The sequence below is a fragment of the Heterocephalus glaber genome, unplaced genomic scaffold (genome assembly GCF_053883595.1).
Source record: "Heterocephalus glaber isolate CG9 unplaced genomic scaffold, H.glaber_assembly_v1.0 deba00001594, whole genome shotgun sequence".
NCBI classification, from domain to species: domain Eukaryota; kingdom Metazoa; phylum Chordata; class Mammalia; order Rodentia; family Bathyergidae; genus Heterocephalus; species Heterocephalus glaber.
This window is the reverse complement of record NW_028258369.1, coordinates 11,843,712-11,870,737: the sequence shown is the minus strand read 5'-3', so window position 1 is coordinate 11,870,737 and position 27,026 is coordinate 11,843,712. Positions and strand designations below refer to the sequence as shown.

General features: G+C 35.8%; 1 protein-coding gene across 7 annotated transcripts in view; it reads left to right on the top strand.

Moving 5' to 3' along the window:
- Positions 1–27,026, top strand: part of Cdkl5 (cyclin dependent kinase like 5) — a 191,416-nt gene that overhangs the window by 110,818 nt on the left and 53,572 nt on the right. For all 7 annotated transcript variants that reach the window (XM_004866145.4, XM_087193680.1, XM_087193681.1 and 4 more), the window contains 3 exons: positions 12,087–12,132; positions 21,530–21,666; positions 26,169–26,289. In XM_004866145.4, coding sequence (XP_004866202.1) covers positions 12,087–12,132; positions 21,530–21,666; positions 26,169–26,289 — 304 coding nt within the window. The remainder of the gene's footprint in view (positions 1–12,086; positions 12,133–21,529; positions 21,667–26,168; positions 26,290–27,026) is intronic.

The following is a 27,026-nucleotide window of genomic DNA, read 5'->3' as shown; positions in this document are numbered from 1 at the left end:
AGGCAAGACAGTACTCCATGTGTTCAGGTAGATTTCACAAAGATTTAGGAAGTAAAACCCACCACCACTTAGTGATAGACTGGATGGATCTCAGGAGATACTTCAAGAGTGACTCTAAATTCCTGGCTAGTATTCACTAAGATACGGGAAGAAGTGATAAACTCAGGTTTATTGGGAAAATATGCAAAAATAGTTAAATATTCTATTGAATATTTTATATTTGTGTACTCCCATTTTATATTGCAAAGATTCATGAAGGGTAGAACCAGCCTAGACAGGGTAGAAGGAATTTTATGTTTTAATGGAAACAAATGAGAAAATAGAATAAGAATTTTATCACTGATGTGGCTTGAAAATATAGCAGTAGTTTATTCGGGGAGATAGGGAAAAAAGGGAAAGGGATCAAGAGATGGAGGGAGGGGGAAGAGGAGGAGAAGGGGATTTTAAAAAGAATTAAGATGTGTTATGCACATGTACCAACTCCCCATGATGCATATAACCATTGTGTACTGCAACCATGTACTAATAAAATATAGTCATTTTTATAAGGAATTCTCTTTCCTTATAAGATCCCACTTCTCACATCTGCCATTTTTTGGCTACATGCTGCCTCTTCTGTTCTTGATAAAGTATTAATATTTTCATACAATGATCTTCCTTTAAGAGGCTGACCATAAATACAATGATTTTTCCTTGTAATCCATCTTAGAATATAAGATTTTCCTGAAAGTAATCTTAGCATGCAAATAAATTCAAATTGTGAACAGTTCATAGAGTTTGTATGAGTGTTTCCTGTGATATTATCCCCATAACATGAATCTTCATAACAGTTCTGCTGACTGACTACTGATGCCGATCTGGTGAGACTCAGCTAAATTGTTTTTGGCCAAATGAAAAGCATCCCTGAATTTCTAACAAAAAAGTAAATAAGCTAATATATCCTTTGATATATTTCATTGTCTGATATTTTAATGGAGTCATATTATAGAAGTTATTGTAAAAGTAATCATTTCATGAAAATGAGATGAATATAGATTTTTTTTGCAGGGGGGTACCGGGGATTGAACTCAGGACCTTGCACTTGCGAGCCAGGCGCGATGCCACTGAGCTAAATCCCCGGCTAGAATGTAGATATTTTACTGCCATGTTTAATAGTTTTAATAATTTTTGGAGAATGGATCTTTTAATTGTCTAATTTTCAATTAAAATTTCTTTTTACAATATACTAATTTTTAAAGGAGAGTTTTGTCTGAAATCAGATGATTTCAGTTTCTCCAGGTGGTAGGCAAGTCCTGAACAAGTGACCAGTCTCACATTTGAAAGGCATATCTTTAGGGACTATCACAAAATAGTTAAAATGAATAAACAAAATAGTTAAATGAATGAACTACAATATTTTAAAATGAATAGCTAGAATGAATAGCAGCAATATGGGCATTTAGTGCTGAGGATTCTGTGTTGTGGGGACTGTTTGTGCACCCCTGGTCTCTTACTCATTAGATACTAGTAGGTCCCCTCCATTACATGACAACTAAAATTGGTCTCATGTTTTTGGGGCAAATGCAGTCACCCCCAGTTGAGAACCACTGAAGTAGATGCGGGTTGCAGTTTCAAATTCACCTTGTTGTGTTAAAAAGCAAAAAGAAACTGTTGCAAAAAAGATACATACAATAACATGCTAGTTACATGATTTGTAATGTATAAAACAATCCTAAAATGACTTAGGGGCATATTCCTTTGTAGAAATAAAAATGTGTGTGGGAGTGATATAGTCCAACTTAAGGATAGAATTACTGCCAGGGAAAAAGAATGGGAATAAATGAAGCTATATTTATGACATTTTACATTTCAAAAGGCAAGAAGAGAAAGATGAGAAGCAAATAAGCCAAGAAATAATCAACTGCTAAATCTGAAAGTAATGTATAGTTCTTTATATATATTTGTATGATTGATCTTCTTTGAATTCCTGTGACATATCGCATAACATGTGTTGTACTTTTTAACTTTTGTCATGCATTTTTAACTTACTGTCATGCTTTGTCACACACCAGGTTGTAAGCTTTTGTGTACATGAGAGAGCTTCATTTACTCACTCATGCCAAGCAGAGGATGCAACAGCAGAGGCCCAGTGATAGATTGAAATGCTTCTCTTCTTGGCTATTCTGTATTGTTTCCTTCCTGATTTGATCTGAAATGCTTAACTTTTTAAATTAGCAGTAAATCTAATCTTTAGTATTGACAAACCATGGTGGTTTTCAAGTAATAAATAATGTAAGCTGCAGTCTCTAAGGAATTTCTTAGAACAACCTAACTTTTATCATTACATATCATGGATAATATTTTGTATTTCTGTAGTATGTGGGAAATACATACTAGCTCTATTATATACCTGCCACAGAATGTATCCTGTGCTTGTGTCTACTCCTATAATTTTACTCGTTATAAAAATAAATAATTTCAGTCCAAGTTATTTTAGAAGGTTCCTATATAAGAAAATAATAAAGTTAAAGATGGAAATACTGAAATATTTGCTTTTAAGTATATAAATATATAACAAATATTTTTAGAAGACTATTTGGAAAATGTTTGTTGGTGCTAATACGTGTTTTTCAGGAAAATGTGGAAGAGAAATGATGATTCTGCCTTGGTAGGTCATATTTTCATGGGCAGAGATGTGTGTATCTATATGTGGATTTCAGAATCTTATGTTTTTTCACAACAAAATTTAAATCTAGTGTTTGCAAAGGCAGTATAGCATGCTCGTGGTTGAGAAATGGCATCCAGAAACAGTCTTCCTGGGTTTAAAAATATCAGCTCTACTATGTCTTAGCTGTATGCTCTTGGATCAAATTGTGATACTTCACTGAAATTTAGTATTCTCATCTGTAAAATGAGCATAGTAAGATTTTCAGAGTGATGATTTGAAGATTAAATGAGATAATTCCTAGGAAGTACTTAGCATGGGGCCTGGTACAGAAGTTATAGTATTTAAAATAATCTAAAATAAATCTTTTTCAGGTACCATACAAATCTATAATGTAACAATACCTATGTTTGCAGGGTTTTGCTCCTGCTGAAGGAACATGTGAGTGTGTAAAAGCAATTAGACCATTGGGATATTTGCATATAAAACATATTTAAAATATTTTGGTTGTCAAGTTGTATTCCTTGTTATTTGGATGAAGAAATAAGCATTTGTCTTCAGAAAGGACTTCTCGGAGACTAATTAGAGAACCACTTGTAGGGTATAACCTTTGAAATGACTTAATCTGTGAATAGTAGAATAAAATAGAATCAATATTTTGTTCGATTCTGTTCCATGATGCATGTTGGATATTAGAACCTAGAGAGCAAGACATTTAAAGCAGTGATTCCTGCTACTTCCTAACGCAGCATTATGGTCATTTTAAAGAATTCACTGTTCCAGAGCACTGTTACATAACTACATTTTAAAATAACTTAATAAATTTTATAACTGTTAATACCAATTAGTTGCTTTTTCAAAATCTTAGGGGAAAATTAATACTGAGAATAAAACAGTAACTGGGAGCTTTTGACAGTCAACAGTGGCGGTGAGTTCATGGTTACCAGCTTTTCTGTCCAGTGTGGTTGGTTAGTGACTGAGGCTTGATTTTTATGGGGTACTTAAAAAAACTATAGGCCCTCCAGATATTTTTGTGTTACTTACTACTCATGGCATTTATTTTTAATTCCCTTTTATTTTTTTCTTTTAGCTGGAAAAAATTTATTCTGGGAATGTTAAATACTTTGATATATGGATATTCTGGGAAGTGTTACACCTTGTTCACTCACAGAGATAGTATAATCCAGAAGCCTATTTAAAACTTACTGTTTCTTTTTGCATTCCAAAGTAATATAATTCCAGTTTTGAGATGGAATTAAGGATGAAGTTTGGATTAATGAATTACTGACATTTTTTCACACCAGCTTTTCTCTCTTTCTTTTTTTTTTGGTACCGGGGATCAAACTCGGGACCTTGCACTTGCAAGGCAGGTGCAGGAACCACTGAGCTAAATCCCCAGCCCCTTCACACCAGCTTTTAACTACCTTATTATTTAAACAAAGCAAGACACTAAAACAAGTACCAAATCAATCCCTGTCTAGCCAACTACAGCTGGTGACATATCTCTAGCACATGTTGTGGTGGCAGTAGCATGTTTTTGTAAATAAACTAAATTTAAAACACAAGTTCTTCAGAGTTCTTTTCCATGTATTTTTTCTTCTTTGTCCATACTCGTGTATAACATCATATGGTGGTGGGAGAACAAGTAATAAAGCTTGGCATATGATCAGCTCCTACCTCTCCATTAAATATCCATGAAGATGGTTTTTAAAAATCAAACTCATAACAGTTCAAAAAATAAAAGATCAAAGATTATTGACAATGTTGAGGAGGAATTCATTTCATTAGCAGGAACGGAATACAAAGCATAGCCTGGAATGCCATAATTTTCTTCTGTTTTGTGAACCTGAATCAGGCAAAATATCCAGAGAGAGTAGGAAACGACTTGGACCCATGCCCACAGAGGCGGGACCTGGAGTTCTCAGTCCCCCTCTAGCCCACATTAGCATTATATGTTCAGATGATTTTGGAGACTAAAATGTCCCAAGTGTAGTAAGGCAAGAAGGAGAGAAAGATTAGAAGCACATAGCATCCACAGAGAAGTGTGGTGGGAGCAGGCAGTACTAGGAAATGTGCTCTTTAGAGCCTGCATGAGAAAGAGCAAATAGCATGTGCTCCTCTGGCTTCTTATTCAGAGAACTGGGTAGTCTAGCCTCGGACCAGCCAACTGTCATGAGAAGAACGTTTGCTAGAATCCAAGATTTGAATCAGGCTTGGGTACATCAGTCTAAATTTGAAAGTCAAGTGCCTGAGAATTCCAACTCTTCTTGTTTGCTGCTAGATGCCAGTCCAAGTGGATCTCTTGATCTTAGGACAGGATGAGATAAAAGCCAGACCAGAGCAAAACAGTGGTGGTGGTGGTGTTGGTGGGGTGACACTATAAAAAAACATGGCAAGATAAAATGTTGCCCTGGTAATTTAGAAGCAACACTTAGTCCTGAAAATGATTTTTCTTTTAAGTAACAAGCAGACAAAGTTCAGATATATGCTCAGTCTGAAAGAGAAGTGGGAGGGTATAACTTCTACAGAGAGAATAAGGTGAAACAAGGCAAAAACTGCAGAAGTTGGCTGAGATAAGGAAAGATCAAGAAAACTAAAATGGAACAAGAACAGAATTAATCCAGCAGTTTTGAATAATTCACTCATTAAATATTTATTCTTTAATGAACACCTACTCTGTGCCTGCTGTTCTAGGCACTAATGATCCAGTAGCGAAAAAACATATATATGAATCAGTTATGAAAGATCCACCTAAAAGTTATAAGGTTTGCAGTAAAATACTAGAAAAATAAGAGTAGAAACAAAACACAAGCTTGCTAGAAGAAAACTTGTCTAACTTCATTGATTTCAGGTATTTAAAAAATACATTCCCCTCTAGATAACATATATTCTGATAATTTCAATTTTTATTTTAAAGAAAAGTCCTAATAATATCGGGGCAGAGAAAAAGAAGTTACCAACATCAGAATGAAAAACAAATGGCCACAGACTTCTTTTTCTTTTTTTTTTTCCTCTGGTACATGGGATCAAACTCGGGACCTTGCACTTGCGAGGCAGGTGCCGGAACCACTGAGCTAAATCCCTGGCCCAGACTTCTTTTCTATAGCATTAAATAATACTGAAGACCATTGGGGCATTTCTCTTTATTTAGAACCTTATGTGCCATTATTATTTCATTATATCAGAAATGGCAGACCTTCTTTAAAAACCCTTACTTTTCTTCCCTTGGAAAAGTACTGTATGAATTTTGTCGCAAGGCACTTCACTCCTGTTTTTAAGTTGCTCTAATAAGCATATAGATTCACAGTGTTAATGATGTGAGTGGTGCTTTCTAAGGCTTTTCAGTACACACAAGCTTACAGGTACTATGTAAGAATGTATGGCCTCTTTCCCAAAAATTCTGTGCTTGCCATCTTGCCATGCATGTGTTTAAGTAATAGGAAAATAGAATACTTCCCCAGAAAATCATTCAGAGATGTACTCTTGCTTAACAAAAAATTGATGCAAATCAGGCACTTAAATATGTTTAAACTATAAGAGAAAAGGACTGTTGGTAAACAGTGAAGCCAAATATGTAAATAGATATGAATGAAATATAATGGATCATCTCACCTGTATATAGCTATAACTAGATTTAATAGCCAAAATGTATTCTCAAAAAATGAATTTATTTAAAAAGTTTAAGGTCTCAGTAACGTAAGCTGGTTCTGGCTAAGAACAGATCAGTAGCCTATACTAGTCTAAACCAGAGATGGAAATCTAGAATATGTATGTAAAGATGCTAAGATATCAGAGAAGGTGAGCCAGTCCCAGCACCTGGGAGGAGGCTCCCCCGCCGCCATTCCACGCTCCTAGGGCAGAGAAGGTGAACTACGTGGGCGCCAGAAGCACACCCCACCCCATGGAAATGAGAAGACACATAAACAAGCCTCAAAAACAGACTTCCAGATCACTTACAGCAACCCCAAAGGGAAACAAGATGGAACAATCTGGTACTCAACCACCTGGACTCGCTGAACTGGCAACAAAAGAGGATCTGGGAAAAATGAAATCAGAAATAATTTCTCAACAATGCTGAGATTCCACTTCACTCCAAAAAGAATGGCTGCTATCATGAAATCAGCCAATAACAAATGCTGGCAGGGCTGTGGGGAAAGAGGAACCCTGCTCCACTGCTGGTGGGAGTGTAGATTGGTGCAAGCACTGTGGAAATCAGTATGGAGATACCTCAAAGAACTAGGACTGGAAGTCCCATTTGACCCCGCTATTCCACTGCTGGGTATCTTCCCCAAAGAATTAAAAGAATCATACCACGGTGATATATGTGTGCCCATGTTCATAGCAGCGCAGTTTGTAATAGCTAAAACTTGGAAACAGCCAAAATGCCCATCAACTAGAGACTGGATAGACAAAATGTGTTTTTTTTATAAAACGGAGTACCACTCAGCCATAAAAAATGAGAAATTAGAGACATTTATAGCTAAATGGATGCACATTGGTGTGATACTCTTAAGTGAAATAAATAGGACACACATGAATAAATACCGAATAGTTTCTCTGGTGTGAGAAACTGAAAGTGTAAATAAGGACTAAATGTATAATAGGTAATGTGAAATAGGAAGAAAAAGGGCAAAGGGGAAGGAAGTGGGAGGGCTAGGGGAAAGGATAGAAGGGAATGGGATTAATATGAGAGAATGGAATAATAGGAACAAAATCTTTGTAAATAGGGAGGAATGGAGGAGTTGAAGGGGGGGCTGGGCAAGGGTGAAAAATAAGAACCAATAGAGACTATGGAAAGGTGCAAATTTCCAATGATGAATGTCATTATATTGTATACCTAAAATGTACCAATGATTAGAATGAATCATCGATAATGTAAAATAGGAAGAAAAGGTCCAAAGGGGTAGGGGTGGTGAGAGGGGCAGGGGAAAGGAAAGGAGGGAAAGGAAAAATGATGAGAAATGGAAAAAATGGAAATAAAGTCTTTGTAAATAGGGAAGGGTGGAGGGCGTGAAGGGAGGGCTAGGAATGGGGAAAAAATAAGAACCAAGATACATTATGTAAAGGTACAATTCCCAATGAGAAATGTAATTGTGTTGTATACCTACAATGTACCAATAAAAGAATTTAATTTTTAAAAAAAAGAAATAATTTCTTAGATAACAGCAAAGATTGTGCTCATAGTGCAAGACATGATTAATAAATCCAGAGAGGACACAAATAAAAAAAAAATAGAGGAGCTGAGGAACATGATGGAATCCCAACATAGGAAACAAATGGAATCCATAAAACAGATGCAAACAGATTTCCAGGAGATTAAAAACTCCATCAAAAGTCTGCGCAGTAGAATGAACCAATGTGAGGATAGAATTTCAGATATAGAAGATGAGATTGCAATTAGTGACCAGGAAAAGAGAAATTGCTTTAAAATTGTAAGGGAACATGAGAAATCAATCCAGCAGCTGCTAGACGATGCAAAGAATAACATAAGACTGATTGGAGTCAATGAAGAAATAGGAGAGAGTGCAGATGACATAAAAAAAACTGTTCACAGAAGTGATGACAGAAAACTTCCCAAGCAGGGAAAAAGAACTTGACATACAGATAAGTGAGGCATATAGGACTCCAGCTAGCCTTAATCAAAAAAAATCTACGCATAGGCATATAATAGGATTCCAGAAATCCAACAGAAGAATAAAATTCTACAAGCAGTGAGAGAAAAGAAACATCACATAAAGGAAAGCCCATCAGAATTACAGCATACTTCTCAAGGCAAGAAGAGCTTGGAGTGATGTATTTCAAGCCCTAAAGGAAAACAGCCTCCAACCCAGATTGAAGTACCCTGCAAAACTATCTTTCAAAATTGATGGAGAAATAAGATACTTTCATGATAAAGAGCACCTTAAGAACTTCATGAATACCAAACCGGCACTCCAAAAAATTTTAGACAATATCCTAGGAAAAGACAATGAGGATCACAACCCCAGGAAGCCCAGCAGAATGAATCCATTGGGCGTGACAAATTAAACGCAAAGGGGGAGAATCCAACAAAAAGAAAAAGTCATGCCAAGGCTTTTTAAAACTTTTAACTTCATCTCCCTAATGAGTGTATAATTCAGTCTTGTTATTGTACTGATTAGTATTTTTCTGATTCTAGAGTTGTACACCTTTCCTTGTGCTGTACCTGGCTATTTATCATCTTATGTCTACATTTTAATTGGGTTGTCTATAAGCTGTAAGAGTTCTTTATATATTCTGGTCATAGGTTATATGCATTGTAAATATGATCTGTTAAAGGACTACTTTTCATTTTAATGATGTCATTTAAAGTTCTAAATTTTGATGGAATCTCATTTATCAGTTTTTTTCTTTTATACATCATGTTTTTTGTATCCTAGGTAGTTCTTGCCTACCCTAAATTCATAAATATTTTCCCTTATAATTTCTTCTTAAAGTTGTATACTTTTAAGGTTTCATATTTAGGTTCATAGATCCTTTCAAGTTATTTTTATGTATGGAAATAAAGGGTTGAGTTTAATTTTTTATATACGAATACCAGGTGTTGTAGTGCCGTTTGCTGAAAGCACTATCTTTTCCTCGGCTCTTGAATTGAGTTTATATTCTATAAAATGTTAATGTTAAATAATCTTTCAAAAGTCAGTGGACCATATATATGTGGTTCTATTTCTAGATTCTCTGTTTTATTCCAATGATCTATATGTCTTTTCTTACACAAACACTGCCTCTATTACTGAAGCTTTAGAAGAAGTCTTAAAATTAGGTACTAAACGTCTTCCAACACTGTTTTTTTCTTTTTCTTTTTACTTTTCTAGGTCCTTTGTACTCCTACATAACTTTTAAATTTCAATATCCAATTCTTCATTTATAGCAAGTATACATAGACCTGAATTTTTATATATACCTTGTGTTTTCTAATCCTGCTAAATTCAAATACAAGCTCTAGGGGCTCCTAGAGATTTCTTAGTATTTTCTCTGTAGATGATCATTTCATCTACATATAAAGATTTTGCTTCTACCTTGCCAATCCTATCCTAATTGTGTCATTTTATTGCCAGACTATTTTGGTTTGGGCCTATGTTTCAAAGTTTAGTGGACAGATGAAGAGTAAGCATATCTGCCCTTGTTCCCCACCTTAAGGAGAAAGCATTGTATCTTCTCCATTCATATAAGGCGTTTTTGCTGGAAATCTGGAGTACATGTCTTTAATCTGTTGAGAAGTTTCTGTTGTACTTCTAGTCTCCTGATAGCTTTTACCATGAACAGCTGTAGAATTTAGTCCAATACTTTTTCTCTAACTAGTGACAGGATCATATGGCTTTTTCCTTTCCTCTGTTAAAATGATGACTTTTGGGGGTGGATCTTCCAATGCTGAACCAACACTGCCATCCGTATAACAAAACCACTTTCTACATCCTACCAGATCTGACTTCTAATAGTTTGTTTTGTTAAACAAATTTCTATCTATCTTCATAAGTTTTTCTTCTATTATCTTTATCCAGTTTTAGGATTAGCACAATGTTGATTTCCTAAAATGAGGGGAGAAGTGTTCCTTCTTTTTTCTGCTTTAATTGTCTGATATAATTTATCATTTAAAATGTGTATGAGCCTGCTGTTGTCATATAGGTAGGTTTTCAAGCTAGGAATATACTTTCTTTAATAGGTGCTATTCAAATTTTTATATTTCCTCCAGAGTTAGTTTCATTAATTTGTCTTCCAAGGTACTTCTTAGAAGTTGTCAAATTTATTTCAAAAAAGATTTTTGTAATATGCTTTGTATATCCTTTTAAATTCTGTAAAATCTGTGGTAATGTCTCCTAGATCTTAATATTGTAATGTTAAAAATGTATAACTGATATTGTGTAACAGGAAGAAAAGGTCTAAAGGTGCAGGGGAAGTGGGAGGGGTAGGGGAAGGGAAAAAAGGGAAAGGAAAAAGCATGAGAAGAGGAAAAAAAATGGAAACAAGGTCTTTGCAAATAGGGAAGGGTGGAGGGGGTGAAGGGAGGGCAGGAGAAGGGGAAAAAAATAAGAACCAAGAGACTCATGTAATGGTACAAGATCCCAATGATGTATGTAAATGTATTTTATTATACCTAAAATGTACCAATAAACTTAATGGGGGAAAAAATAAAATAAAATAAAATAATTTAAAAAATAAAAATAAAAAAGATGCTAAGATATAACAGAAACTAAAAATCCATACTAAAAGGGGATTGGGAACATTGGTTCAATATTTAGAAATTATATTAAATCTAGATTCTTTTACTGTGTTATATATTAAAATAAACTATAAATAAATAAAAACTTAAACTAAATTGTTAAAATATCAAGGTGCATAGATGTAAATATTAACCATCCTTAAGTTCATTAAGGACTTTGAGCACAAAAGCAGTGGACATAATCACAAAGTTTATATCAATAAACTTGATTATGTAATAATTTATATTCAATAACCACAAAACCCTAAACCAATAATCATAACAACGTGAAGAAATTTTAACAAGTTTTCATCCATGAATCAGTAAGAAAAATAGTCAACCCTTGTTGATCTCATTGCATTTACCAGGTGATAGACGAAAACTTCTCTAATCTCTTTCCAAAGATTATTTAAATGCTTTTTTTGTTTTTTGGTACCAGAGATTGAACTCAGGTCCTTGTGCTTGCGAGGCAGGCGGTGGAACCACTGAGTTAAATCTCTGGCCCCGCAAAGATTATTTAAATACCTGTTGTTTTGGCGCTGGTTGTACACTTGGAAATCTCACTGCTAAAGGGAACTGTGAAGTGCTGTATTTTTGGATGGCAGTTTGGTAGTATGTATTTAGGAGCCTTTAACATTCATGCCCTGTAACTAATTATAACACTGAAGAATTTGTTCTGTGAAAATAAAGATGCAGATATTGAAGTATGTTCATTGATAGATTGGTTAAATAGCCATCAGTTAAAAATAATGTTTTTCAAAATTATTTAATGATAGGTCAAAATTTTGCTTATATATCAATGAAATAAAAATAACATATAAGCCAATATTACTATTTTAATACAAGAAAATTTACTGGAAGAAAAAATACTAAAATGTTAGCAAAGATAATATGAATATTTGTTGGTCTTGTTTTATACTCTTTTTATTCCTTTTATGTCCTGCCAATTTTGAGTAGACTAAAGAGTTTGACACTTCTGATTTGTGATTCATTCATATTCTGTTACCATCTCTGCACTTTGCCCCCTTTTTACCTTGTCCTTCCTTGGCAATGTCTGCAAGGTGGTAAGAGAGAGAATTTTGGAACCAAGAAATGAGGGACTGGGGAGGAGGATGATCGGTTTTTTACTGTCTGGATTCTTGGTACTCTGTCCCAGAATATACGGATCCTTCATTGGAAAAACACTGAAGAATGACTTTCCTTCTGCCTCTTTTTATTTTGCAGGAAACACATGAAATTGTGGCAATCAAGAAATTCAAGGACAGTGAAGGTATATATGTTGTTTTTTTCCTTCTTTACTAAGTTTTTGTAAAGAAAGTGTGAAAGAGGTGGGATTTAGCTGGTTAGACCCTATGTATTCCTGAAAATTTTTTTTCTGGTACTGGGAATTGAACTCAGGACCTTGTCCTTGCCAGGCAGGCAGCACCGCTGAGCTACATCCCCGGCCCTATTCTTGAAATTTTAAAGTCACAGTCTCAGTGAATATAGCTTATCTATTATGATTTGCTTTGAGATATTTATTTCCTTCTATGTGAATCTTTTATCTCATGATATTAGAAAGTTTATCTTGTGTTTTAAGATAAAATTGACATTGGAAATCTTGCTCTAAATGGTAGATAGAAAGTCATCCACACTGTTTTTAAATGTAATTAAAATGAAAATGCTGATTTAAAGTAAATACTTCTGTTGTTCACACAAGTAGTGAATGCTGTATGAAAGATTTCAGTATTGAATGCTGTGATCTCTAGCTCTTACTCAGAATTAGAAATACAAGGCTAAGTAGGAGACAGTTATTAACAGGGTGATTTTCTATTTGGAATCACTCATTGGGAGAACAAATGCTTCTCAAAAAGAAATATCATACTTGGAGATCTTGATTATATATTCAGACCATTTCAAATGGAGTATATTACTCTGTAATGGGCTTGAAAGTTTAAAAGAAAAAAAGCATTTCTGTAGTTCTTTAGTTGTAAAATCTTGACTCTTTGCCGTCCAAAGATAGCCATGTGGAGAAATTGATCTTTGAAAATATGCATGTCCTTTAATGAACTCTGGGTAGTGTTTTTTAAAATATTTTGGACAGAGACCTCAGTAAAAATATATTTTATATCCTAACCTTGTGTCCATACACATTCTATACTATATGCAACTGAAGTAAAAGTGTCACAAACCACTTTATCATACTACTGTAAGGTACTTCATTTTCTGTTCTTTCCTGTTCATATAAATTTATATAAATGCCTATCATGGCATCAGATACCTTGATTCCACCACTAATGAGTCACAACCTGCCATTTGAAAAACAGTGGTTTAGGAATAAGAGATACCAGCATAGTATTAACCTTTACATCTAATCAGCAATATAAAGATAGCTGTCATAGCCTACCTTCATCAGCATACATTTACTAAGCACTGTAAGACACTAGCTTCTTATTTATAAACCATTTTATTGCCCTTGCCTCAGAATTAGCAAACATGAAGTAATAAAAAGAGCTTGTTAACAAAAAGTTGCAGGATAATTCAGTAGTATTTGATGTAACTGCACTCTGACGTGCTGGCTATGTGGAGCATGTACGTATAAGCTGGGAACTTCAGCAGCCATTGTGAGGGCAGCCTTAAAGGAAGGCATTGGAAAAATGCTTTTAGCTTCTGGTCCTGGGGCAGGGGCATGCTTCAAACAGTGTGCCTGTGGTCTAACAGAAAAAGTAGCCCTGAGCCAACCCACTGTGAGACCATCGGAAATGAACCCTTTGAGCGGTGACTTTGGGCTAACGACAGGTGGCCCAGAGACAAATGGTGATCTAAAAAAAGTAATTGCAATAGTAGATCAAAGCACAACCTTTGCATGCGTTTAGAGAGTTCTGGTTGTGCATTCATCTTGCAGGGCACATTGGCAAGCATCAGTTACCACAAAAAATAATAATTATCATCAAATTTTAAAAAAAGAGTACAACCTAGGCCATATATAATATTGCTATTTTAAATAAGTACCATATTCTTCAAAATCTCTATACAGTATATACCAATGTTTATCTCCAATTACACGATAAATTTTAAAATTTTACCCGTGCCATCAAGAGTGTGTCCATAAAAATTCATTGAGCCCTGAGCCAGGAGCTTTCAGAGCAATACAAGTAACTCAAGATGCTTTCAAGAAGCTTTGACCTGTTAGTAGAATTAAGACCTGTAAATAAATAAATAATAAAACAGACTAGAAAACAGTTTAGTGCCTGAATGGAGACATGCAATTTGGATCATTTTGAGGCAAGAAAGATTATGTCTAGCTGTGGCATCCAGGAATGCATGTATAGTTTAGACATGGAAAACATTCGGTCTGCCTCTACATCTCTGAATAAACAAAACATTAATCTGTTCTGTCCTCATTTCTGCCAGACCATTATTGTTCCTCACTGGCCTGCAGTCTTGTCACACATCCCACAGTGTTAATGCACACCTACATATGCAACACATACTTGGAGAGGGACACTTTCAAAACATTTCTTTGACAGAATCTGAAGAGGTATCCAGTTACTCACAAACTTAAACTTTTTAGTTCCAGTCCTATTATAGGCCCACTTTCCTACTGTTTCCAGTTCTCCTTGGAAGATCTAGTACTGTCTTCTCTGTCTTTACCCTTTTTCTCCAGCCAGTGTAGTGTCTTAATGCAAAGAAAGGGTAGATACGTGGTGAACAGCCCTTTTGGAGTGTGAAGTGTACATGCATAGTTTTGTACGGGTGAAGATTTCCATTTAATTCCTATGTAAACTATTTAATTCTGAATTAATTTTTTAAGTTTAGTCAAGCCTTTTATAATAAACAATATTATATGCCCTTATTGTCATATAGCTCTCATTCATCCCTTTTATTAGTTATTCTGAAAATATTCTTTTGATATGGTGATGGTGATTATTTTAAATCCAATGCTTAAAATCTTTGTGAAGATAATGAAATAGTTCTATTTAAACAGTGTTAAACTGAAATAGGACCTGTACTTGGTCAGACCCATTTTTAAGCTAATCAAGTATTCTGGAAGTAAAAAAAGTATTCTCTAAGTGATGATATAAAGGGATGTTTTGTGAGAATATATATTATCTTCTAGCAGCTTTGAAAGATTGATAATGTCCTACTGTCTTGTTAAATTCATGTGTATACACAGATTTATGTAAAACATTTTTATGACTACATTTTAAGGTAGACCACTATAGTTCAAGAAGTCCTTACTGTCCCAGCCCAGGATATTAGATCACTATTTTAAATGGCAATCAAAATTTTATAGTAAATACAAGATTATATTGGGACTTTAAAATGGAAACGTGAACCTAAAATTATAAAAATAAAGAGGATTATTCAAAATATATAAAAAAGATTTTGTCAGTTTTTTCTTCATTTTTCATATTCCTTTCTGTCTCCATCTTTTTCAGGTTTTTATTATCTAGCTGTTAGCTGATATAACTCCATGAGATTATTTATCAGTGTCTTTGCCTATGATTCTCCCCAAAAGATTTTGATGCCCTGGTGGGGACAAAAATTCCCATTGAGAGGAAAGAATGGACCAGGCATGGTGTCACACAGCTGTAATCCCTGGGAAGCTGAGGCAGGAGATTCACAAGTTTCGCCAGTCTGGGCAATATTGAGACTCTGTCTCAAAATCAGAAATAAAAAGGCTGGACGCAGTAGTGCAGGCTTGTCCCAGCACTCAGTAGACTAAGGCAGGAGGATCACTGTGAGTTCAAGGCCAACCTGAGCTATATAGGGAGACCCTGCCTCAAAAATAAATAAGTAAATAAAAAAAATAAAAAAGAGCTGGAGATGTAGCCCCTGGGTCCAGTCCCCTGTAACAAACATACATGAGAGGTGGGGGAGAGAAGAAAGAGGGAAGAAAAGAAATGTTTGATGACAAATTTTTATCTGATTTGTTTTGAAAACTTCTGCTTCTTGAAATTTGGAGTCATGGATAGTGAATTCTTAATGATAATATGAATTAGAATATTATAAATTATCTATTAATCAAATTGGTACAGAGAAACATTGACTAGTAAATACCTAACTGACTAGAAGTCTTCTTTAGTTCTGCTATTTAAATTTTATAAGAGGAAAAAATGACCACATACTGCAAAGATACTAGATATTATTTAGGTACAAAGTAATTTTCAGACTATATATAGCCTAATTCTCCCAATCTTGTACCATGAGATGTAAGATTTGATGTTCAGATGATAATCTTCTATCACTGTTGATCGTACACATATGATATGTACAAGTGCCTGCTGTCCTAAATTTGTTAAATAATCCAAGAGCACTGACTTAGACCAGATACTTTGGACTAGCTAGAATTAAAAATATGGTCTTTTAAACCTTTTCTGTAGGAGAGCCTAAGGTTTAGATTTATTTTGGATCTTCCTTTTGTGTCTTTGGACTTTTTGATCATGAACATACAGACAATGGGATGAGGTGGGTCCTCCCTATTTATCAGTAGGCATCAGTATATGTCTAGGAAGCTGACTCCAAGGGACCATGCAGCAGTCCTTGTTTTATGTGGAATTTAGGTTTTCTCTGTCTTTGTAGCAAATAATATTGCTTGCATTTTATATATCCTGCTGTTGCTAATGTTTTCTGTAGATAAGTATTTTTCTCTCGGAATGAATGTATTCTTGTTAATTATTAGAAAATGTTTAATTATCTATTCTTTTCTCCCAATTTATTTCATTCTCATTTTTAGTGAGACCCTAGAAAGCATTATTCTGATCTCTTTTATTGCATAACATTATAAAACATTTATAAAATAAAAGTTCATAATCTTGAGTCCTTAAATTCAAGAACCTAAAGTCTCCTTTAGAGAGGCCTTGAAACAAAATTTCCAACCCTTGATTAACAAAGAATTTGATTAACTGAGCTTGAGCATCCTGGCTAGTTATGACTTCACTTTTCCTTTTTATACCAAAATGGATCTCTTTCAAACCTCAGGGATTCTTCGAAGATTGGGTGACCATTTTGCACTTTCATGATTTCATAAATTTCTACCATCTTTTTACCTGCCCTTCATCTCTGAAGATTGAAAGGCCCTTATCTCTTTTGGTACAGAAAACAGTAGCACCAACATTCAAACTTCCCTGGCTATGTTAATTGCCCTACTGCTGATGTCTTTTCTTCAATGAGGACAGTCAGAATCAAACATGGTGCTCCTATGGTTTTGTACAAGGATGGATTGAGTTTTCTTTTTCTGTGTATTTGTTTAAAGGTCTGCTTTGGGGGCCTCTTTGGCTATACAAAAATTTCAGGTTTGTGATTTCATAAAGTAGGTTACAGCTATTCTTGGATTTCTTTTCCAAGCCCACAGTTCTTTAAAAATAGTTACAATAGTTTTTGCTCATCTTTAGATTTTTCTTTTCATCACTTATGTTTGAATTTCTTTTGCTTCTGTGATCTTTCCTCTTAAAAATTGTTCCCTTTTACTTTAGTGAATCTCTTGATTTTTAGTTGTGTTAGCTTGCTTCACCTACGGTAAGCCTATATAGGTAGGTCAGATTTTTTGTTTATTTTTAATGTGCTTTTTTTCTACTGTGTCACTTAGTCCTCACTCAGTGGAGTTATATATTTATCTGCACATAACTTTGCCAGAGTTGCTCCTCCTGCCTTCACTAAACCCCTTCAGTGGTAACTGATGATGAGGTCAGTTACCATGCATGTAAGCAGGCATTGTGTAGAAGTGCTGACTCTTAGAGCTGGAAGAGACCTTCAGAATAATCCAGCATAACCATAACCCCAATTCACAGATGATAAGCTTGTATATGATTAATTGAGACTAAAATGCAAACCTAGGAGCTTCCTTGAGTTTTTCTTCCACCCATACTATGCTGCTTAGCCACTTGGCTTTAGCAGTAAGCCAAGTGGCCCAGTTTAGTAGTAGAGTCTAGACCTAACCCTGGGTGTTCTGACTCATTCTCCAAAATTCACCGTGCTATACCATGTCCCCTGGGTGATTGTGTTCAGCTCAGGCTAAGAGGTAGAACATGACCTTCAGTCCACTCACCCTAAGAAAGTTAACTTTTGTTTCTTTTGTTAACTGGAGGAACCAGCCCAGGTAGAGAATCTAAAAGGATTATTTCAATTGTGAGACAGTGATTTTGGTGGTCTGTGCTGCTACCTTTAAAAACTGCCCATTGAAATGCTTTGCTATTTTCTGCTTCTTTGAGGAGAGAAGCATGTGAACTGTTCATACTTTTTCCCCATCATATCATTTGTTGCCACAATTTTCATCATAGAGTGTAGGTTAGGCTGGGAACCTAGAGAAACAAAATTATAGGATGTCCAAGTAATGAAGTGTGCATTTTGCTAGCCCTTCAGGAATTAATAACTTGACTTCCTGACTGTTCCCCTTCATTACAATTTTAATGCTCAAGTGCTTGCCTTAACCTTTTTTTTTTTTGGTACCAGGGATTGAACTTGGGACCTTGCAGGCGGCGAAACCGCTGAGCTAAACCCCCGGCCCCTTGCCTCAACTTTTAATAGAAGCTGCTCAAGTGAGGTTGTTCTGGCACTACATGCTAGGGGATTTATAGCGTGCTGCTTTTTGAAGGGTCATTTATCTTTTCTCTTTGTAGCCATTACTAAGTGGAGTCAGTATAGATTTGAATGATATATATATATATAATAAATTACCAAAATGCAATGATGTTTAGGTTTATAATCAGTAACACTTTAGTGAAAAGAAATCATAGATTCTTAGATTTAGAAAGGGCCATAGGATTTTGGATAGGGGCATTTATTTACTGATGAAAGAGTAAGTGGCTTGCCCAAAGTTACATGTCATACTGTCATTTGGTTAAAAGGCTGATTCTGAAATCTAGATCCCCACAGACCTATTCCGATGTTTCTTCTGACCATTCTGACTCAGCTATTCTGATGGAGTTTTATCCATTAGCAAAGTGAAACTGACACAAATTGGTAATAATATGAAGTGTCCCTTTTTCACTTGCTTTTCATGTGCTGGCTGATTCACCAAGCATTTGATTAGGGATAATATACCAGCTATATTTATTAGCAACTTTGTACCCAGCTCCAGCATAGCTTATGGATGCTCTTAAGAATTTTACACAGATTTTACACACACACATATTGTTTACCCAGAGTACTATCAGTTTTCTGGATCCTCCATTTTTCATAGTCATATATGATAGAAACAACTCAGGTGAGAGGTGAATAAGGGAAAATAAATTTAGTTTGTCTTATTACATAATAAGCAGCCTTCTGAGCTTGAAAGAGAAGACTGAAAGTGCTGTACTTGAAACCAAGAGGGTCACAGTCAAAATGCAGGCTCACTAAAAATATTGTATAAAGTTACCTTCAGTCTGTATGTATAAGGTGTATACAAAGCATAATGCATTCTGTGTAGAGTCCCAACTCCAAGATACATTATGTATATGTACATATTTCAAAATCTGAAACACTTGCCATTTCAGATAAAGGAAACGTAATGTGTATCAAAAAGTAAGGCAGCCACTGAAAGCAAAGCCCAGAGAGTACTATGACAAGGAATAGTGGGGTAGGGGCCTACTTGCTTTGCAGTCTGGCAAAGGCCCTTGAGGAACAATATTTCAAAGAAACCCAAAGGAGCCAGCAACGATGTAAAGAGCTGAGGTTCTAGGCTGAGCATTCTGGACACAGGGAACAAATACAAGGTTCTACCACTGAAAAATTAAGTTCAGGTGTGTTTTCAGAACTGAAAGACTAAGGTGAGGGAAGGGGAAAGAAGCATGAGATGGGAGTTTCCAGAAGCTGCTTTTGGAGACTGGTAGTGGTCCCTGGCTACAGCAGCTGGGGCTGCTGTTGCATTCTAATAGCCGTCAGATGCCACTTCTTGAGCTCAGCTCCAACTTGCAGAACAGCTAACCTTTTGTCCCCTGACAAACCTCTAAGCCTCTTGGGGAAGTGCCCTGATTGCCTCTCACCCATTCCTCCTACTGCTGGATAGCATCTATTTGTCATGTTCTCTTCTAATTCGGGGCCAGTTCCCTGCTTCTGCCACCACTAGCCTTTCCTACCACTGGCTCTTGTCTTTCTGTAGGCATAATTGCTGTCCTTTCCTAACCTGTGTTCCAGCGTTCTCCAACCACTTTCTGGCTGAAGTAGAATACTTTGCTTATGTAACCAGTTCAAAAAAGAGTATGTACTTTATGTTCCTTCTTTGTTACAGATACTCCAGTGCTACAAAGCCCCTGCTTTTATTAGTTTCTTTTCTTTAAGTACAGTTGAAAGGAGGTTGGGAGAGGGGGCTGAGATAAGTTGAGAAGTACTCCTGGCTCTGAGTTGACATTCTCTCCCCCCTCTTTATCCCCATCACCATTCAGCCTTTTCCCTCTTGTGTGCCTTGCTTAGAAAGCATCTCGTCCTAGAAGGCATAGTCTTTCTTGTCCCCATTCCTAAACTCCATGTTCTTCTTCCTCAGACTTGAAGATGTGCCTGAATTTGAGGTCATGCAACTTAAGCTCCCAAGCTAGGATTCTGGCCCTTACCCCAAATTTTGAGGCCAAATGTGTTATAGAATTTGTAACTGGAATTTTAGAATGGAAATGTGGCATGTTGTATAGTGCCCTGTAATAAGTAGTATTTCTATAGCACAACATATGAATGAATAGTCATATTAGGTATGATAAACCAAAGACCATAAGTGGTCTCATGTCAATTCAGGTTTACTTCTAAATTAGTTTATCCCAAACATAGAGAAAATTTCAGTTTTTAAACTATTTTTGGGACTGAGGAATTACAGGTGAGGGATAGGGATTATGAACCTGCACCTTTGTGCATGCATATGAAAACAGTGGTTAGGATTTCCTCACAGTCTGAAATTATCATAAGCACTCATTTCAAATGAAATACTGGCTCCTGGCTCTCCTGCCCATTAATGCCTCAGAGTTAATGTGACTTCTGTCCTTCCTTCATGTCTGTGGAGGTTATCATGAGTGAAGTTGATGGTATTACAGAACAGATAACTGGTTCAGCATAAGTTCTCTGTCCCAGAACAGCTACGCCATCTGGGATGGACAGATGGACATGCCACAGGAAGGCAGCAGGAACCCACAGCAGCTGCTGTGCAGAGAAAAGATCAGAAACTCTAAGAATTTCTGCAATTTGGCTACAAGCTGGATTGTGGATGCCTGATACATGGCCTCTACTCACTGAGGTTGTGGATGTGCAGCCTGAGGAATAAAATGCGCTTATAAGCCAAAGCTTGAGGCCAGCCTTAAAGACATCAACTGCTACAGATGCTGGCTGCACAGAGGCTCTGCACACTGATATGGCTGATTCTCATGACTCTTTTAAATACTTTCTGCTCCGGTACAGAGAACTCTAGAGGTAAAATGACACTTGGTTCATATGTTGCATCTATAAATTCATGTTTTTACACATATACTTTGTAGTAAGGAATATACGAAAATACAAGCAAACAATCAAGTTTAGGCTAGTCAAGTAAACCTTTTCTTTTGAGTTTCTCATTCTTGATCCTTTCAACAAGAAAATGTGGTATTTAAGAGTCTTCCTGTGGACATCTTAAGCAGAAGTGCTCAAAGTAGAAGATTACATTGGGATGTTTTCAGTGCTCTTAAAATTCTGTGACTAGCAGATTGAAATTTTAAATTTTTCTTTCTTCACCATTGTCTACATTCTAGAAAATGAAGAAGTCAAGGAAACGACTTTACGAGAGCTTAAAATGCTTCGTACTCTCAAACAGGAAAACATCGTGGAGCTGAAGGAAGCCTTTCGTCGGCGGGGGAAATTGTACCTGGTGTTTGAATATGTCGAAAAAGTAAGCCATTGATTGCCAATGTGCAGATTTGCCTGGTTCTTTTGTTTAGTACCACTTCTTACATTATTAAAGAAAGTATTATTATTTAATATAATTTGTTGATCTCATAATCTGAGAACTTTAAAAATGAAACTATTATCCATCATCATTAGAGGTCCTGAAATATATTTGAGGATATTGTAAAATTGAACAATTCAAAGATAATCTTACATTCAAGCAATATACTGATTTGGCTTCTGAAGTTTTAGAATCTATGTCTCAAGTGATTTTTTTAGACTTATTTTAATTAAACTCAAAGCCTCTGAGGGAGAAATGGATAAACTGATGATACAAGAGGTATGTATCAGATCCCACAGAAGAGAAGAAAAGCACGCATTGTTCCAATTGTCTTCAAATTAAAAAAAAAAAAAAGATTACCTTATTAGTGACTTTGGCAGGGTTGATACTGGGGATTGAACCCAGAGCCTTTCCACTGAGCTACATCTCTAGCCCTTTTTTGTATTTTTTGTGTTTTGTTTTGAGGCAAGGTCTTGCTAAGTTGCTTAGTCTGGGCTGGCACTTGTGATCCTCTTGCTGGTATTATAGGCATGCAGGTAGTAACAATTTTAATGATGTGCTCTAAGGGCAAACGTATGCTGTCGTAATCAATATTAGGTGCCTGGAGATTTCCTGGAGAGCAGCTGATGTGCGCATTAGTTATGGTCAAGAATTTAACAGTAGAAGAAACTAGAGCCAGAGGAACCTTTTGGAAGTTTCCTTGCTGAGTAAATAGGTGGTCCTGCTGATTTCCTTTGCTATTATTTAATGAAGATTGGAGCTGGAAAATTGCTTTAGGTCAATTCCCAGGTTCTTGTGCCATAAATGTTACCATTGTCGTCATCAAATGGGAAACAGTGTTGTCAAGATAACTGACCACTAATGTGAGTTAAAATTCATTCAATCATTACAAATTATTTTGTGAAATAAATATGTATGTAGTAATTTTATTACTAGCAAAACTTGAAAAATACAAGAAGACTTTATCATTTTAAAGAACTACTTTTACGCTCGTTTTCCAAAATCTGTTTTAAGTTTCCTTTTCTGTGTCAGATCAGTGATGGTGAACCTTTTAGAGCTTTCAATGATAATGAATGGCCTGCTGCAGCACACATGCCATAAGTTTACTACCACTGAATTAGATATTCTCCAAAAGTATTTTCCCTACCAAAATAACATTAGAAGTTGAGATTTTAAAAAAGGTTTAAGAAAAGGATTCCAGGGAAAATCAAATGTTCTTTATTTTTTAGTTGTCACAAACAATCACATAATTTACAGTTTTCACTGTAATTAAAAATTTAATTAAAAATGTAATTGCATTAAAATGTAATTAAAAATTAAAATTTTGACAAATCTAGCATTTTTTTTCTAGTCCATTCATGGTTATTGTTCATGATAAGTAATAATCAAATATAACAAATGGAGAGCTCACCAGTGTGTATCTGCAATTTGGTATATCTTTCTCTCTGCTGTTAAGTAGCAGAGCTGCTACCAGAACTCCAGTCTTCTGATAGCCAGGCCTGGGCTTCTCCCCTGCTCCTGTGGTTGTCACATGGAAGGTGATCTTCCCATCAGTGGCAGTACCTTACAGTCGACTCTGAGTCTTAGGAAGACAAAGAGAAGGATGCTTTAAGGCAGTGATGGCGAACCTTTTAAAGGTTGCAATGATAACAAACAGCTGGCTTCAGCATGTGTGGCATAGGTTTCCCACCACTGCTTTAAGGGATAAGAGGTTGGAAACAGAAACCCATGATTACATTGCCTTAAAACAAGATAGAAAATTTTTTTTCCCTCACAGGCGAATACAAAGGTAAGCAGTACAGGAGTGATATGATGGCTCTGCCACATAGTAGGAAGTCCAGGCTGCTTCTGCTTTTTTGCTCCACCACTTCTGAGATGGGGACCTTGTCCTTAAGATCAATATAGAGCTCCAACTGTCACATCCCATTGCCAGGACATAGTTGAATGGTCACATTACCTGCAAGGCAGAAGGGAGATGTGCTTTTCATTCTGGGCTGCTAAGTCCCCACCTGAAAATTGTATTCCTATAGAGTAAGGGAATAATGGCCATCGGGGAACAGTATCTCTGCCACTACCACTACCACTGAGGAACCTAGAGCAGAATATGAAATGGGGGATACAATTTGTTTTCTATACTACAAAGTCATCTTATTCTTCCTGTGTATTTGGGACCTCCTGTATATTTATTAATTGAAAAAGGCAATTAAAGTGGAGAATCATGGGCCGGGGATTTAGCTTAGTGGTTTCACCGCCTGCTGCGCAAGCACAAGGACCTGAGTTCGATCCCCGGTACCAAAAAAAAAAAAAAGTGGAGAATCATAACAAATGATGCATTATTACATTCTTTAAACATTTTATTTTAACTGAAAGCATAAATATACATGTATTGTGCTTTAGCAGTAGGTCAAGGTCTTTTGCTTGTTGCTCTTTTGATTAAAGTTCTGATTGGTCTTTCATACATACATCATACCCATAATGTACCTTTACAAGTGAAGCAAATGCTCAGAAACACTTGCAAAACAATCTCACAGAGTCCTTCAGTATTTATCATCATCACTAGCCTCTGTCCCTTACCGGTGTTTTATAGATGTTTGACTCACCTTTGATTAGAAAGTAATGTGTTTTGTGGCTTTCCTTTATTAAGTCTTTCAAAGTACTCAACTTTGTTTTCTTACAAACAACAGCTCTCTTTTAAAACTAAAAACATTATTTCATTGGTTGATGTGATACTTAATTTGTTTTTAAAAAACCAAGTACAGGGGCCGGGGATTTAGCTCAGTGGTTTCGCCACCTGCTGCGCAAGCGCAAGGACCCAAGTTCGATCCCCAGTACCAAAAAAAACACAACCAAGTACAGATGGTCTTTTAGACAGTATGTAGTATTTTAATTATCTTTGTATATGTCCTGTCTTGAATTATCATCCTTTAGTGGTCTAAAACCCACTCTTTAAAAAATCCTACCAATAAAACTTCTTGATAATAAAAAAAACACCCCAAGTGCATCTGTTATAAATAGGTATGAGAATAAACACAAGTGATTCTTCATGAGTACACAGTTCAGTAAGAACAAAATTATGAGGCATTGTAGACTGTTTGCTGTCACATGCAAGGCCTTGGGTTCAATCCCTGGCACTGAAAAAAAATTCATTTAAAAATAACAATGATAAACCCATTAATGCTAGTTAACATAAATAAGTTTATGTGTCAACCATTCTTTCAAGTAAAAAATAGTGTTCCACAAAAAAGGTAGCTCAGCTTGCATAATGGTCACTCAAGTGCTGTGCTTCAAGACAGTCATAGTTCAGATGGCACATATGCAGTGGACGTGCTCTATGTGTATCTATATTTTGTTGTGTGAATTCTTGACAAGACATGGAAATTTAGTAAAAGTGATATTTTCACTGTTTCATCAAGGACATCCTTCACTAAAACTCTTGTTTTGTACTTATAACAGTGAAGGCCAGTTCTTGCTAGGGTGCCAGTAGTTTATTCATTATTGCTTTGTCCTACCAATGTAAATGCCAACATAGTGAAAAAGGTGAACATCTGAGTGCTATGATCAATATAGTTGGGCTTCATGGGTCGGTAGGTCCTCAGGCCACACTTTGACAACTGCTATCCTGGGTGGTTGTCTGGAAGTGATAAGCTATGGTTGTGCTATGGGCCTTACCAGTGTGTTTTGCAGAGAAGTCGGAGAATGTTTGGTTAATTTTGAAATTCAGTGGAAGCTGCTATCTAAAGTTCCAAGTTAACAAAATTTTGGCCTGAATTTTATAATGATTTATGGCTCCAAAGTAAAAGTTTTGAATATTAAATTGTTAGGAGCATGTAGATTTTCATTTCTGCAGTACTTTCTAGCCTGTTTTAATTTTTATACTAAATGTATTTTTGCTAATCTTAGGAATCTTTTTCTTTTCTTTTTTCTTTGTAAGAATGTTAGCCAGGTGCAGTGACACATACTTGTGATCCCTGATAGTTTGGAGGCTGAGACAGGAGGATCACTTGAGCCCAAGAGTTCAAGACTAGCCTAAGCAACATAGAAAGACCCTGATTAGAAAAAAAGAATATTATCCAAGTCACTCACAGAAATTGAGTTGACTAAAGTCTTTGAAAGATACACAACACACTGTGTTAAAATGACACTTTATAGATTAGTGTCATATCTCTACTTTGTATTCTTTTTCTCTTTAAATTATTCTAAAGATGCTTAAATGTCTCTAGGAGTAGTGAAATTACACATAATTATTATTTGGAGCAGCATAGAGGAGCAGCAAAAATGGAATTTCTCACAAAAGAAAACTGATTTAATACAGTTTCCTGGTTCACCATGACCTGAGTTGTAGGTGAAATGCAAAACAAATAAAAAAATTGATGCCTTTTAAAATTATATATAATTTATGGGCCTACCTACTTTGGGAGAATAATGGCTCTCTGTTTAACTTTTAGAATATGCTTGAATTGCTGGAAGAAATGCCAAATGGAGTACCACCTGAAAAAGTAAAAAGCTATATCTATCAACTAATCAAAGCTATTCACTGGTGCCATAAGAACGATATTGTCCACAGAGGTGAGTATGGAATTTATTAAATGGAAAATACTAAAGAAACATCAAATAAAGCTAAAATATTTGCTGTCTTAAGAATGTTTCTGTTTGAATACATTTTGAAAGTATGGGATTGAGAAGTTATTTGCCCTCCAAATCTTTTTGTACCACAAGGATGGATCATCAATATATTTAGATACTGTGGTGAGATCTTTATATAACCAGATCCACTTTGAACTGTAGAAACACCTAGTGATATAAAAGTATTCAATAATTGTAAATTTTAAGCTTCTTTGGGATGGAGGTGGGGTAGCGAATGGATGATTTCCATAGCCTTTTGGTCCTACAAGTAAACCAAGTAATGTAAATCAACTTAGGATCAGGCTTTATAGATGGTCATTGGCCCCCATTGGCACTTACATTTCATTCTTGCTTAGGGCAACAATCTTCAATATATATCTTCACCTCCTGATTTTCCCTACCCATTCAGCCATTAGTGAAAAGTGCTCATTGTATGGAGGTTTTGGGCATGATCAACCTTGCACATAGGCCATGATTATAAAATGTCTTAAGTTGTCCTTAACTGCCCCAAAGTTACTGGCTTATAGCAGTGGGAAGGAAATTATTTGCTCAGCATCATCTTTGACTCTGCACTATTTATCTTCACCTGATATTCTCTTTTGCTTTGCAGAGTTCAGTAGTGGGACACAAATTGGTATAATGATGAAGCTAAAAGATGTTTATCAGAAAATGATGCAGTG